We start from the raw sequence: 13,161 nt of genomic DNA, 5'->3' as shown, positions 1-13,161 counted from the left end.
ATAAAAAGTAGAGATAGTCCCACTTTCCTTCAACATAAATCTCTAAGGAGACAGAGTAAACTAAAGCAAATATAAAGTAGGTTGTGAACCTAAGTAGTGACTTTATGTATGTCTTGGGAAATACAGCAATTTATTGATTTTTAAAGGAATGTATGCCTTTTTCAATGTTACCAAACTTCTAAACATTACATAACTGGTTTTGTTTTTATTGTATTTGACAAGAGGATTGTTTGCCAATGGATTGGGAAAAAATAAAACTGGACTTTTACTACAAAAAAAAAATAGAACATGCTCACTGTTTTTCCCCCTAAGTCAGAACATAGAAACAGGAAAACAATATAAAAAGTGGTCAAAATGCCATAGTCCAAATGGTAGGGTATATTATTTGGTATCCATTATCTGGTATCCATTTTTGTAATAATTTTGTACTAAATAAATGAGAATGTGAATAAATATTAACCTTAACATACTGTAAGCAGCACTATATTTATTTCAGGCAGGCATCTATTGCACAAACAATTTATGGAAGGTCTCTTTTGGAGTTGCCTAAAGGGAAATTTTTAAGACAATTTTATAGACATCCTTGTTCCATATGAATTTAAAAGTACTTAGATGCTTAGATAAAATAAAGACAAAGACATAGTGAATATAAACCTCTATCTATAGAAAGATAACTTTTTAAAAATGAGATGGTTATGCGATATATTCAACCTGTGTGTTCCATTTTTCCCATGTGCGTGACCAGTCAGGTCCTGCCTTCACTGCAAGAAACTGTTGCCTCTGTGTGAGCATGTGTTCCATTAGGCTTACCGTGGACTGACTGGCTCTTTGCAAGATGCGAAGTTCATGCTATTGCTCTGTAATTTTTTGTGAAGAAATTATAAAATACTTTTGCCTAATCAAGAATAGATAGATTTTCAAGGTGACTGCTTTCAAGCAATGTTAATTTGATACATTTGTTAAAAAATTATGGACACATACACACATATTCGTGTGCATAGTACTTTTGTGATGACATTTTCAAAAATATATATTCATATAAATTTTATCATAAAGACCAGGAAACGTAAGATTGTATAGTCTACTGTCTAAACAGTAGGAGTTCTGTATCCAGGAAGGAAAGCGCACCCCTTCAGCCTAAGGAGAGCAGCAGTCCAGGTCTCTGAACCGTCTGTACCAGGTTGAACTGTGTCCCACAGGTTAACAGGCGTAGGACACACTGAACACCGTCATTTGTGTAGCTCGTCTTGCCCCTACCATCTCTGTGTACAACCAATAGAAGGTAAAAACCACCCTTCTGTTTCTTTTGACTCTGTCCTCTATCTGAAGTTTTTACTGCCCATACATTTCTACGATCACATTGACTATTATTTTTGGCAAGGAGTTTAAAATTCTTAAATTTTTAGTACTTCCCCCAGGATTTGTTTGCAGCCTTCTTGTCTTCTCATGATCCCTTCTCCTGGGTGATCTCATGGCCCCTGTTGTTCGGACTGAGTATCGTCTTCTCTTGTGACCTGCAGGACCGCCGTGTTTTCCTGTGTGCTGAGCTTACACAGCTCAGAGGCATCTTAAGTACTGCACACCTGCACCTGACCTTACCCTCTTTTTCCCCAAAGCTGCTCGCTCCTTCCTTGTTTCCTTACAAAGGTCGATGGCCTTGCCCCACCTATCCTGGAGCTACCCTGGATTCCTTTCTCTCATTCCTCACAACCAATCCACCAAGCAGGTGTACTTGTTCTCCACTTAAATGTCTCCCTCACCTTGATTCAAACCTTCATTCCTTCTTGCTTACAACAGCTTTCTTCTGGTCTTCCTTTTCTGTGGTCTTGTCTTCCATACTTCCTTCTAAAGGGATTTTTCTAAAACACATCTGATTTCTCTTCTGCTCAGTTCTTAGTATCTTTCTCATTGTTATCAGGAGAACATCTGGTGTCCCCAACATGTATTGCATGGCCTTTGTATTCTGGCCCTTGCCTGGTGAAGCCTCGCCCCTTCTCCTCCTCAACCAGATTTCCTGCTTTAGTCCCTGTATTACAGTGCTAGAGCCGCCACACAGATATTACAGACTGGGTGGCTTAAACACAGAAATTTATTTTTTTTACAGTTCTGAATGTGAGAAGTCCCAGGAGGTGTTAGAAGGCGTGGTTTCTCCTGAGGCTTCTCTTCTTGGCTTGCAGAGGGCTGCCTTCCAGCTGTGTGCACATAAGATAGACTAAAAATAGTCTGTCTTTTAAAATGTGGTACAGGTATTTATTCTGCAAGTTAAATGCCCAAACACCAAGATTGCAGTCAATTTCATAGTATACTGCTTCTTGGTAGTTGCTTGACCATGACATAGCTCTGGATTTTTGCAACTACTGTTTGTCTCTCCAGAACTTCCCTTCTTCTATAGGCTAACTCGTTCTTTAAGACTGAGCTCAAATGGGAGGCTCGCCCTATATTCTTAGCCACTTTTCCGTGTCCTTTTCTGTCATTTAATTCTCATACACCATCAAAGCATTTACATGTATCACAATTGTAACTACATACTTCTCCTCATGCCCCCAACACACCCTCATACCAGATACCAAGCTCTTGGCTCCCAAAAATCTTGTTAATAATGTCTGTGGCTTCATAGGTAATAAATTTGTGTGGATAGGTGGCTGGGGTTTCATTTTGTGACATACATGCATAAACCTGAAAACTGGTGGTGGCCATCAGTTCTTGACATTCCTTGGCTTGCAGGTGCATCACTGGTTTCCGACTTACTTATCACATGGCATTCTTCCTGTGTGTGTCTACCTTCACATGCCTTTCTCCTATCTTATAAGGTCCCCAGTCATATGGGATTAGTGCCCACCATGATGACCTCATCTGCAGAGACTTTTTCTGAAGAAGATACATGCACTAGGATTTAGGAATTCTAGACATCTTTATGGGGGACACAGTTTAACCCATATTGTTAGCCAGTTATCAATGACTTTTAAAACTCATTTTACAATGAATGGTTAGAAATTTTTACAAGTGTGCAGTATGACGCATGTCTCAAAGCTTTACACCTGAGATGGGAAATCTGAAGCAGAGACCCACATTCTTCCTAATTAAATTCCAAGTGTGAAACTTACCCTGAAGTTTGCTTTATATCAGCTAAACTAGTTGGCAACTTAACAATCAAGTCAATGGACTATGTAAATCTTTCTATCAACAGACCAGTAGTAAAGATTATCTTTAATTGGAAATTCACAATATCATTACAATGTACGACTTCATAGACATTTACTATTTGTTGTAAAACAACTTTGCACGGCTGCCGGATCTAAGTGAGGTAGGAAAGATTTAGAAGGAGGGATCCTTCTTCAGAGAAATTGGGGATCCTTGGTCATAATTAGAGTTTCAAAGCTATAAAAACATCAGCTGGCATGTTCATATTTACTTGCAAGAGAAAGCATCATGAACTCTCTTAAGTTGCATTAGCAGTTAGGGATAAAAGTATCATGACTGTTTGAATTTTTTTTATTTAGTTCAACTTTCCATTCATTGAGACATACACTGTTGAAGAAGTAAAAGTTTACCCCAGGAATAAAACCAGTGCACACAATCCAGAGGAGGAAGATCAACTGCATGAAACTGCTCCAGAAACCAGTTTCCCTTGGAATGTAGACGGTGATTTAATGGAAGTCACATCAGAGGTTCATGTTAAGTAAGTCCAGTTACTTCACTGCTTTATATGTCCACCAGAGACACTAAATAGTATAATCAAAGCGAGACGTATATATTTTTATTTATTCTAGTTCCATATATATTTATTTTTTTATTGTTAAAGTACAGTTGTCTTCATTTACCTAACCACTCTCCCCAACCCCATCCACCCCCTACCTCCCACCCTCAATCCTGCCCCCCTTTGGCTTTGTCCATGGGTCCTTTATACATGTTCCTTGAAGACCCTTCCCCTTCTTTCCCCCGTTATCCCTTTTCCTTTCCCTCTGGTCACTATCAGTATGTTCCTTACTTCCGGGTCGATGGATCTATTTTGCTCACTTGTTTGTTTTGCTGATTAGGTTTCACTTATAGGTGAGATCATATGGTATTCATCTTTCACCACCTGGTGAAACTCAGCATATTTCACTCAGCATAATGCTCTCCAGTTCCATTCATGCTGTTGTGAAGGATAGGAGCTTCTTTCTTTCTGCTGTGTTATGTTCCATTGTGTAAATGTACCATAGTTTTTTGATCCATTCATTTACTGATGGGCACTTAGGTTGTTTCAGCACTTGGCTATTGTAAGTAGCACTGCTTTGAACATTGGGGTGCACAGGTTCTTTTGGATTGGTGTTTCAGGGTTTATAGGATATAATCCCAGCAGTGGAATCACCGGGTCCAAAGGCAGATCCATTTTTAGTTCCTTGAGGAAATCCCACACTGTTTTCCACAGTGGCTGCACCAGTCTGCATTCTCACCAAGAATGTATTAGGGTTCCCTTTTCTCCACAACCTCGCCAGCACTTGTTTGTTGATTTGTTTATGATGGCCTAGATGTATATTTCTTTTAAATTAACAAATCAGGGAATGAAAAACAGGTAAATGTACAATTTTAATAATGACTTTATATTTATGCACCATTATTATAGACAAAGAATTTTCCTTGGTTATAAGTCTCTACACTGACATTCTGAACTATTTTTAAATATTTTATGTATGCTATACAGTTGTCCCCTGATTTTCCCCCTTTGACCCCCCCTCCCCAGTCCATCCCCACAACATTGTCCATGTCTGTGGGCCATGCATATCTGTTCTTTGACTAATCCCTTCACCTTCTTTCAACCAGTCCCTGCCTTCCACATCCCCTCTGGCAGCTGTCAGCCTATTCCATGTTTCCATGCCTTCTATGCCTTTAATTTTGCTCATTAAATTCCACTTATAAATGAGACCATATGGTATTCTTTCTCTGATTGGCTTATTTCACTATAGCCGTAATAGTCTCCAGGTCCGTCCATGCTGTCACAATAGGTAAGAATTCCTTTTGTTTTTAACAGCTGTGTAGTATCTCTTTGTGTAAATGTACCACAGCTTTTTTTATCCACTCATCTACTGATGGGCACTTAGGCTGTTTCCAAATATTGGCTACTGTACAGTAAATAATGCTGCTATAAATATAGGGGTGCATATATTCTTTCAAATCAGTGTTTTGGGATCCTTAGGATATATTCCCAGAAGCGGAATTATTGGGTCAAAAGGCAATTCCCATTTTAATTTTTTCAGGAAACTGTGGTGGATCCTGGCTGGCAGGATCCATGTATGTTGTGCCTGCTCATGAACAAATACAGATTACAGGAATTCTGTGGAAAAAAAAGGGATGGCATGGCCGCTCTCTAAGTCAGAGAGAGAGGGCCCCAACCCCTGCTTGGATAGGCTTTTATTATTTTCCTGGGTACATTACAAGGAGGGTAGTCCTCATTTACTATGCACAGGTTCACATTAGGTGGTTACCTTTTACAAACAACAAAGGAGAGGATGTTGCTAATCACATCAAAGAAGGATATTTGCAAATGTAAAGGGAAAAGTGGTTGGACTGTTAATACTCCATACTTGGAAGGTTTAGCTCAGATTTTAGGAAGTTGCAATAAGCCCTTTTGCCTCAATTCAGGGTAAGGGGGTTTTAGCAAAAGCAAGCCTCATAGCGGCCTAGGTACAATGCAGGCCTGGTTCCCCACAGGAAAACCTATCCACAGGTTTCCCTACTGGAAACTCCATACTGTTTTCCACGGTGGCTGCACCAGTCTGAATTCCCACCAACAGTTCACTAGGGTTCCCTTTTCTCCACAACCTTGCCAGTACTTTGTTTGTTGATTAATTAATGATAGCCATTCTGATAGGTGTGAGGTGATGTCTCATTGTAGTTTTAATTTGCATCTCTCTAATGGCTAGTGATGTTGAGCATTTTTTCATGTGTCTCTGGGCCCTCTGTCCTCCTTGGAGAAGTGTCTGTTCAGGTCCTTTGCCCATTTTTTAATTGGATTGTTTGTCTTCCTGGTTTTGAGTTGTATGAGTTCTTTATGTATTTTGGAAATTAAAGGTGTTTCGCTGGCAGATATGTTCTCCCGTACATTGGGTTCCCTTTTTATTTTAAGATGGTTCCTTGAGCCATGTAGAAGCTTTTTAATTTTATGGAGCACCATTTGTTTATTTTTCCTTTATTTCCCTTGCCCTAAAAAATATACTGACAAAAATATTGCTACATGAAATATCTGAAATTTTACTGCCTATGTTTTTTCCTCTAGGATTTTTTGGGTATTACGATTTATATTTAAGTCTCTTATCCATTTTGTTTATTCTGCTGTAAGTTGGTGGTCTAAAGTACTAATCCAGTTCTTCCTATACCATTTATTGAAGAGATTGTCTAGTCCATTATATACTGCTGCCTGCTTTGTCAAATACTGATTGACCATAAAGTCATGGGTTTATTTCTGGGCTGTCTGTTATTATGCCAGTACCAGACTGCTTTAATTATAGTGGCCTTGTAGTAGTAGAGTTTGATATCAGGTATTGAGATGTTCCAACTTTAGTCTTCTTTCTCAAGAATGCTGAGGCTACTTGGTGGGGGGGGAGGGGTCATTTTGGGGATGTTTGTTCTAGATCTGTGAATGCCATTGGTATTTTAATAGGAATTGCACTGAATCCGTAGATTGCTTTGGGTAGTATGTATGGGCATTTTTGAATTATTTTTAATAAACTATAAAGATAATGTCTATAATTTCCATTTTGAATTTCAAAACATGAGTCGAAAGTTTAAATGCTGTGACACCATGTGAGTAGCAGATTGTTACAATTTAATCAGTCTTTTAAAATGTCCTTTCACCAATAATTAATACTATAACAGTTTTATAACAGTTTTATGTTCCGCAGTTTGCTTTTACTTTACATATCATTTTATTAAGTAACAACCACAGTTGGTATAGAAAGATTCTGGAACATGCGAAATCATTCTTGGTAAGCTTTATGACTCGATGGGTAGTGGGCAAGGGCACCCTGAGTAGTCCACTAGATAGATGTGAGCTTTCCGTCAGCACAGCTAACCGGCTTTCACAGAAAAAATGGAGACTATTAGTCAAGGAAATCAGTTAAGAAGGCTTTATAGTAGTTTCTGTGCTGATTTGACACCCTGCCCCAGTTTTTCTAGATTGTAGTTTTGCAATGTATGTGTATGTTTGATGGCTCTCATTAGATTTGTGTTTGGTATGATGCACCGTACTCAATTGTGTATATGTGAAAAATAACAGAATGAGAGGTTGATAATCAAGTACATATATTTTATTCTTTATAGATTGCACCCAAGACTTATCGATCTTTATGGAGAAAGCATGGAAGAAATGAATGATGCCAAAGTAACATGTAATTGTTTATAACAGAAATGTATGAACTAGAATTTCAATATGAAGGAATATGGTCATGTTTTAAACAGATTATCCTAAGAGGGAAAAAAAAGAAAGGGTTCTTTTTAGTAACATCAAAAATAGCAAATTTAACTTGTTATGGTACCAATTTTGTGAATATTCTCTGAAAGTTGACAACCCAGTCGATTTTTCTTTATAAATTCATAATACAGGTAATATTAAAGTTAAAAAATGATGCAATATCTAACTGGGCAGTTTCTCATGCTCCTGGAAGTAATGTCTTTGGGCAGTGGTGAAAACACAGGGTTTTCAGTGGTCTCGGTGATACCTGAAAGGCTGTCATTCCTGAGTAGAAGAGAACCAAATTGAAACTTCCTCAGGTATTATCCTTGACAATGAAATTCTAAATTTGGGTTTGATTTTCTACCATCAAGTCTAGACATCCTCCTGAACTACTTGGCTTTTTATAGTGAAAAAAACAGTAGCTTCTGATAAAAGTATGCTTTAAAGTCTTCCATACCTGTGACTCAGTTCTGTGGGCACACAGACTTCAGGAGGTTTCACACCTGTTGCGATGACTGGGCTTTCCCGTCAACCGCCTTTACAAGTCTCTGACCGCCAATCGCAGACTGGCGATGGACACTTATAGGGATTAGGCAGTCTGAGGAAGACAGCTGTTGGCAGGGACGTCATATAAAGAAATATTTCTCATAATAGTAAAGGCCTCTCTCATTTACCTATTTGACCTCACCCTATAACAGATTTTCAAACTTTGTATACATATAATTATAGGAAGCTTCAGCCCAGTTCAGATGAAATTATATTCTACACTCAACATCTAGTTCATACACATGAATAAATATTACAGAAAGATTATATTTGTAAATGTAAATGACTTTAAAGAGAAATTATTTTAAATAGTTCATTTATCACTAAAACACATGTCATGGAAATTTTATGTTACTTTTATAGTCGCTGGATACAAACTAAACCTGTATTAAATTTCTGAATTTTATTCCCAATTCCATGTAGAAGAGAATGTTGTTACACACAACTGATAGAAATACATGTTTACTTACACTTGAATAAAGAATAACATCAGTTAGTATTCTAGAGAGTATCTATATGAAATATTTCCCCTTACTATTTGTTTCTGCAGAGCTTTGGTTTAAAAAAATGTGTGAGGTATAGTTTTCATATTTTACATATCAGTGTATTTATACTTCAAATATCATCTAAAGTGCAACCATCACCCATCACCATCTCTTTTAGAATATAAATTAGAATTCTTAAGTACTGCTGTTTTTATAAACAAATTTGACTAATGATGGATTTTTAATTTACTCCGGGTGCCCTTGGAAAAATTGTTACAGGAGGATGTGTGAATTTGTGCCTGTATAAACATAGTCTTTTAAAGTTAGGTATATACAGAAAGAAGAAAGAAATCCATAGCTGTATAAACAGTAATCATCCATAACTGCATAATTATCCAAAAGTCACCCAGTTCAGCTCAAACCAGTGTATAAAAGTTCAGTCTCAAGCTGGCCCTTCAGGCCCAGAACAATCAGAGTGCTGAGTGGCTGGGAATCAAAGCTCATGGGAAATGTGCTACAACAAAGGTCTTAAAGGTGAAATTTGCGTTTAAATGACAGTGGTTCTCTTATTCATTGGGAAAGTTGGAAAGAGCTCTTTGAAAAATTCTATTTTTAAAGAACATATTTCAAACAAGCCCCAAAGATCTATTAGCCATGAATTATTACCTACTCCTTTAAAGGAATATTTCAAGTCCAAGATTTCTCCAGTCATGTTTATGTCCTCAATGTGATTTAATTCAGATGTACTTTCATTTCCAGATATCTTCAAAGGATTATCTTGAACAAATTGAATGTTTTAGTGTTTTTGCTGTCCATTTAAGAGCTGATAGAATATCATTTCTTGGGTTTTTCATTTGCCTTAAGACATAGTATGTCACAAGGTCATGAGTAAAAGAAGTGCTTGAAAGAACACTGAGCAAAGTTCATGTTTTCTTGTAAACAATGTCTTAAATGTCTTTATTTTACCTGAGTCTTATTCTCCAATTTGAAAGAAGTCTTTAATCATCCTCATCATCCTCACCACCATCATTGCTTTTACTGTTAATGTAATTCCAACTGTGTCTTCTGTTTTCTTCTTGTAGGATGGATTTGTACTCTCTTTTAAAGAAGCCAACCTGAAAAACCCATTGCATAATCACTAGTTTGTAGCCATTACACTTATCTAAACAGTCAATGCTAGTAAATCCTTATTTAACATTGCCAGTCATTTCACTTACAATCATAGCACTTGTGTATTTAAAAACCAGGTTTGTCATAGGCTAATTGATATAAACAAGAGTTAAGTTCCTAACAGTAGGACAAAATAAAATCGAATGAAATGACATCATTTTAGGACCTGCTGTGTTTCTTAAACTGTGTCCCAGAGTCAGTAAAACTTGTTTGGAAAATACTGGGTTCAACAGTGTTTTGTTTTTTTAATTACTGCAGGACTTAATGATACATGTGATTCCTCTAAAATTGACATTTGACATAATGCGCAGTGTTTCTCAAATGCTTTGAAAGTGAGTTAACTTTAAGAAGGCATGCTTTTCTAGAAGGACTTTGGTACTGAAGTGAGGAGAAATAAGATGTGATCAGTACTGCGTATTCACGTGGGGTTGTTGACTTTGAGGAAATCAAGGATGGCATTTTGAGTGGTTTAACACTGGTAATTATTAAAGCAAGGCTTACCTTCCACATAACATATGAAATCAATAAAAGTAGAATAAGTCCAAGTAGCAAGCTAATTGAAATAGTCACTATAGTGAAATGACGTTTGGGTCTTTGATGATGTAATCCTTCCAACAGAACCTACATAAATTAACCAAAATAGCAACATGTAAAACTTGTGATCCTCTATTTCTTTTGAAGCACCCCCCTGCACCAATCCCCAATAGTATTTAGAACAGCCCATCCTGTTCTCTTGCTGGTTTGACGTAACCATGGGAAACAACAGCAACTGTTTAGCAGAGACACTAGGCATAATGGACTTTTCCCTCCAATCATCCATCCTACCACATTTACCTCCTAAAATTGCTGCCTGTCATCCCCTCCTTCCAGCCGTGGAAAATACTAATTCTACGTATTTTAACCCCTCCACGATCTAGTCAAAATCTGTTTTCCTGACTGAACACCCCAGCCATACTATCTTCCCTACAATCTTAATGTTTTCAGTTTAAAAAGGTAATCTTACACGTGCAACATTCTCATTCTTGTGTAGTTCAGTAACTTTTGGATTTGGCTCTGGAAAAGCTTTTGCTCTTATTTCAAACTTGAGTGCTGAAGTCTCATCCTGTTTAATAAAAGAAACACCACTGTAGCTGGATTCAGTTTTTGTTTTTTTAAATGAAGACATGTATTAACATAACTATTTTGTAATGATCCTTACCTACTGTTTGGAAATTTTCACAATTTACCTTCCCCAATATATTTCACCATTTTTAACTAATTGCAATACAATGTGTCCTTTGGTTCTTAATACCTGGTCTTTGTATGAATTTGTGGCATCGTTTTGTTGAAATCCTTTTATTAAACATGACTACTTCACAGGTAACGATTTAATTATTGCTACTTACCAGTGTATTTTCCCCTGGGTATTGAATTATTTATATCCTAGTATGACTTTTTGCAACTGATAAACCTCTCCTAAAACTCATTTTATTTGGGCTTCTTTCTAAGTAGTAGTGTCATCTGGTTGCTCAGATCAAAATACCTATAGTCTACTTAATATTGAAATGGAAAAACCTAGTACAAATAGTTACAGGACTGAAATATAAAGAGAGTCAATGAACTCAGAACTTTACTATCTAAGAGACTTGATAATCCAGAATCTATGGACGGGCCCCACAGATGCTAAGGACTTTTGAAACTATATGCAAAAATCGAGCTTTTTAAAATATGTGCATTTATTGGGGTACATGAGACTATATTCTTGAGGTGGATTCTTAAAGAGGTCTATGGTCCTCAGAAATTAAAACTACTATGTAAAGTTTACTCAGTGTCTTGGAGAGAATGCAGAGCAGTGGTTTCCAACAGGGTGATTTCATCCCCTCGAGGACAGTCAGTAGCGTCTGGAGACATTTTTGACTTTCAGGACCTGGGAGGTGTTGCTACCAGCATCTAGTGCCTAGAGGTCAGCAAAGCTGCCAAATAGGGGACAATGTACAGGACAGCCCATGACAACAAAGAATTATCTGGGCTAAAATGCTAGTGGTGTCTTCTGTTGAAAAACGTGTACCTCTAGAGCATGAGAAGGCAAACTGCAAAAGTCTGAGGAACTTGTTGACCCCAAGAATAGTTTTCAGCACCATTTAAACTAAAACAGGCATCTTTTATTTTGCTGCCTGGTGCATCTTCCTCTTGACCACTCTGTGGTAATTTCAAATATGTCTCTTAACAAAACAGAATAATGGCCCCTTCCTTTGGCTTATTATGTGCCATACACTAGTACAGGCAGACCTCGCACAGGAGGTAGCGTGGGTCTGATTCCAGACCCAATGCGATAAAGCAAATATTGCAGTAAAATGAGTCCCATGAATTTTTTGGTTTCCTGATGCATGTAAAAGTTACATGTACACTATATTGTAGTCCATTAAGTATTCAATAGTATTATGTCTAAAAACAATGTATAGACCTTCCTTAAAAATAGTTTATTGCTAAAAAATGCTAAACATCATCTGCACCTATTGGAAGAATGGTGCTGCTAGACTTTGCTTGACAAGGTTGCGAAAACCCCCAGTCTCTAAAAGGAGAGTACCTGCAAAGTGCAATAAACAAGGGGTGCCTGTACTGAGTGCCGCATAAAAACTCAAAATCATCACATGTAATCTACAACACTCCTACAAAAGAGCTATCACCCCTATTAAGGAAGCTGAAGAACAGAACTGCAAATAAAACCATTTTTACCTTAAACTACTTCTCAAAAATATGTATAATATATTCCTATCTAGGAAGAAGTCCAAGGTGTATTTATTTTTTTAATTCAACCTTTCAAAGTTAATTTTCTTAAGTGTTTTTTGTTATTGTGTATTTGTGTTTTATTCTTAATACATTTTGCTGCTTTAACTTGATTTTATGAAATACTTCATAGCTTTATTAAATATTAGATTTTTAAGCATAATTTTAAATAGTTTGGAAAGAACTTCAAGGTTATACAAAATGTTAAGGTAGCCAATTTCTTTGATTTGGGGTCAAGATCCATAAGTAGTTGAACATGCTTTCCAAAGTAAAACTCTTAATTATTCCATAGTCTATCTTACAGTCTCAATTACCTGTTTAATTACTAAAACCATGCCATGGAGACAATGCATTCAGCTAAAGTGGAAACCGTTTTTAAAGTTTCACTCTAAATTTTATGTTTACTGATACCTTTGTAATCTGTAGAAGGTCTCCTTACACACCCTCCTCGTTACATAGTCTGCCGTGTCCATGGGCACCTCCGTACAAAGTTGGCGCCGTGTGTTACACTCACCATTTCTAAGAGGGCCGGCCGACCTTCCAACTGAATGTGAACGCTGGCTTCTTTTCCACTTTCCATCCTCCCAAAATTGCAGAAGAAATTTAAACAATGTGGATCCTGTTCCATGCAGAACTTGAAAAGAACACAAAAAGCTACACTAAAATTTTAACATTTTACAAAATGATGGCTAAAATATTTTACATGGAAAAAAAGTCTGTTCTTCTTAGTGGCATTTATAAAAATTAACTTGCTATAAACAT

General features: G+C 37.1%; 2 protein-coding genes across 3 annotated transcripts in view; one reads left to right on the top strand and one right to left on the bottom strand.

Annotated features, from left to right (window-relative positions):
* Positions 1-7,381, top strand: part of CERKL (ceramide kinase like) — a 100,122-nt gene extending 92,741 nt beyond the window's left edge. The window contains exons 12-13 of the mRNA XM_037130050.2: positions 3,501-3,679; positions 7,300-7,381. Coding sequence (XP_036985945.2) covers positions 3,501-3,679; positions 7,300-7,381 — 261 coding nt within the window. The remainder of the gene's footprint in view (positions 1-3,500; positions 3,680-7,299) is intronic.
* The window catches only part of ITGA4 (integrin subunit alpha 4), a 131,322-nt gene continuing 124,491 nt past the window's right edge, over positions 6,331-13,161 (bottom strand). For both annotated transcript variants that reach the window (XM_053665220.1, XM_037130049.2), the window contains exons 25-28: positions 12,914-13,033; positions 10,637-10,735; positions 10,135-10,254; positions 6,331-9,578 (exon numbers count right to left, since the gene is read on the bottom strand). In XM_053665220.1, coding sequence (XP_053521195.1) covers positions 9,462-9,578; positions 10,135-10,254; positions 10,637-10,735; positions 12,914-13,033 — 456 coding nt within the window. In that variant the 3' untranslated portion in view covers positions 6,331-9,461. The remainder of the gene's footprint in view (positions 9,579-10,134; positions 10,255-10,636; positions 10,736-12,913; positions 13,034-13,161) is intronic.

This window comes from Artibeus jamaicensis, unplaced genomic scaffold (genome assembly GCF_021234435.1).
Source record: "Artibeus jamaicensis isolate MK-2021 breed Jamaican fruit bat unplaced genomic scaffold, CSHL_Jam_final contig_391, whole genome shotgun sequence".
Lineage (NCBI taxonomy): Eukaryota > Metazoa > Chordata > Mammalia > Chiroptera > Phyllostomidae > Artibeus > Artibeus jamaicensis.
This window is presented reverse-complemented; position numbering and strand designations above follow the sequence as displayed.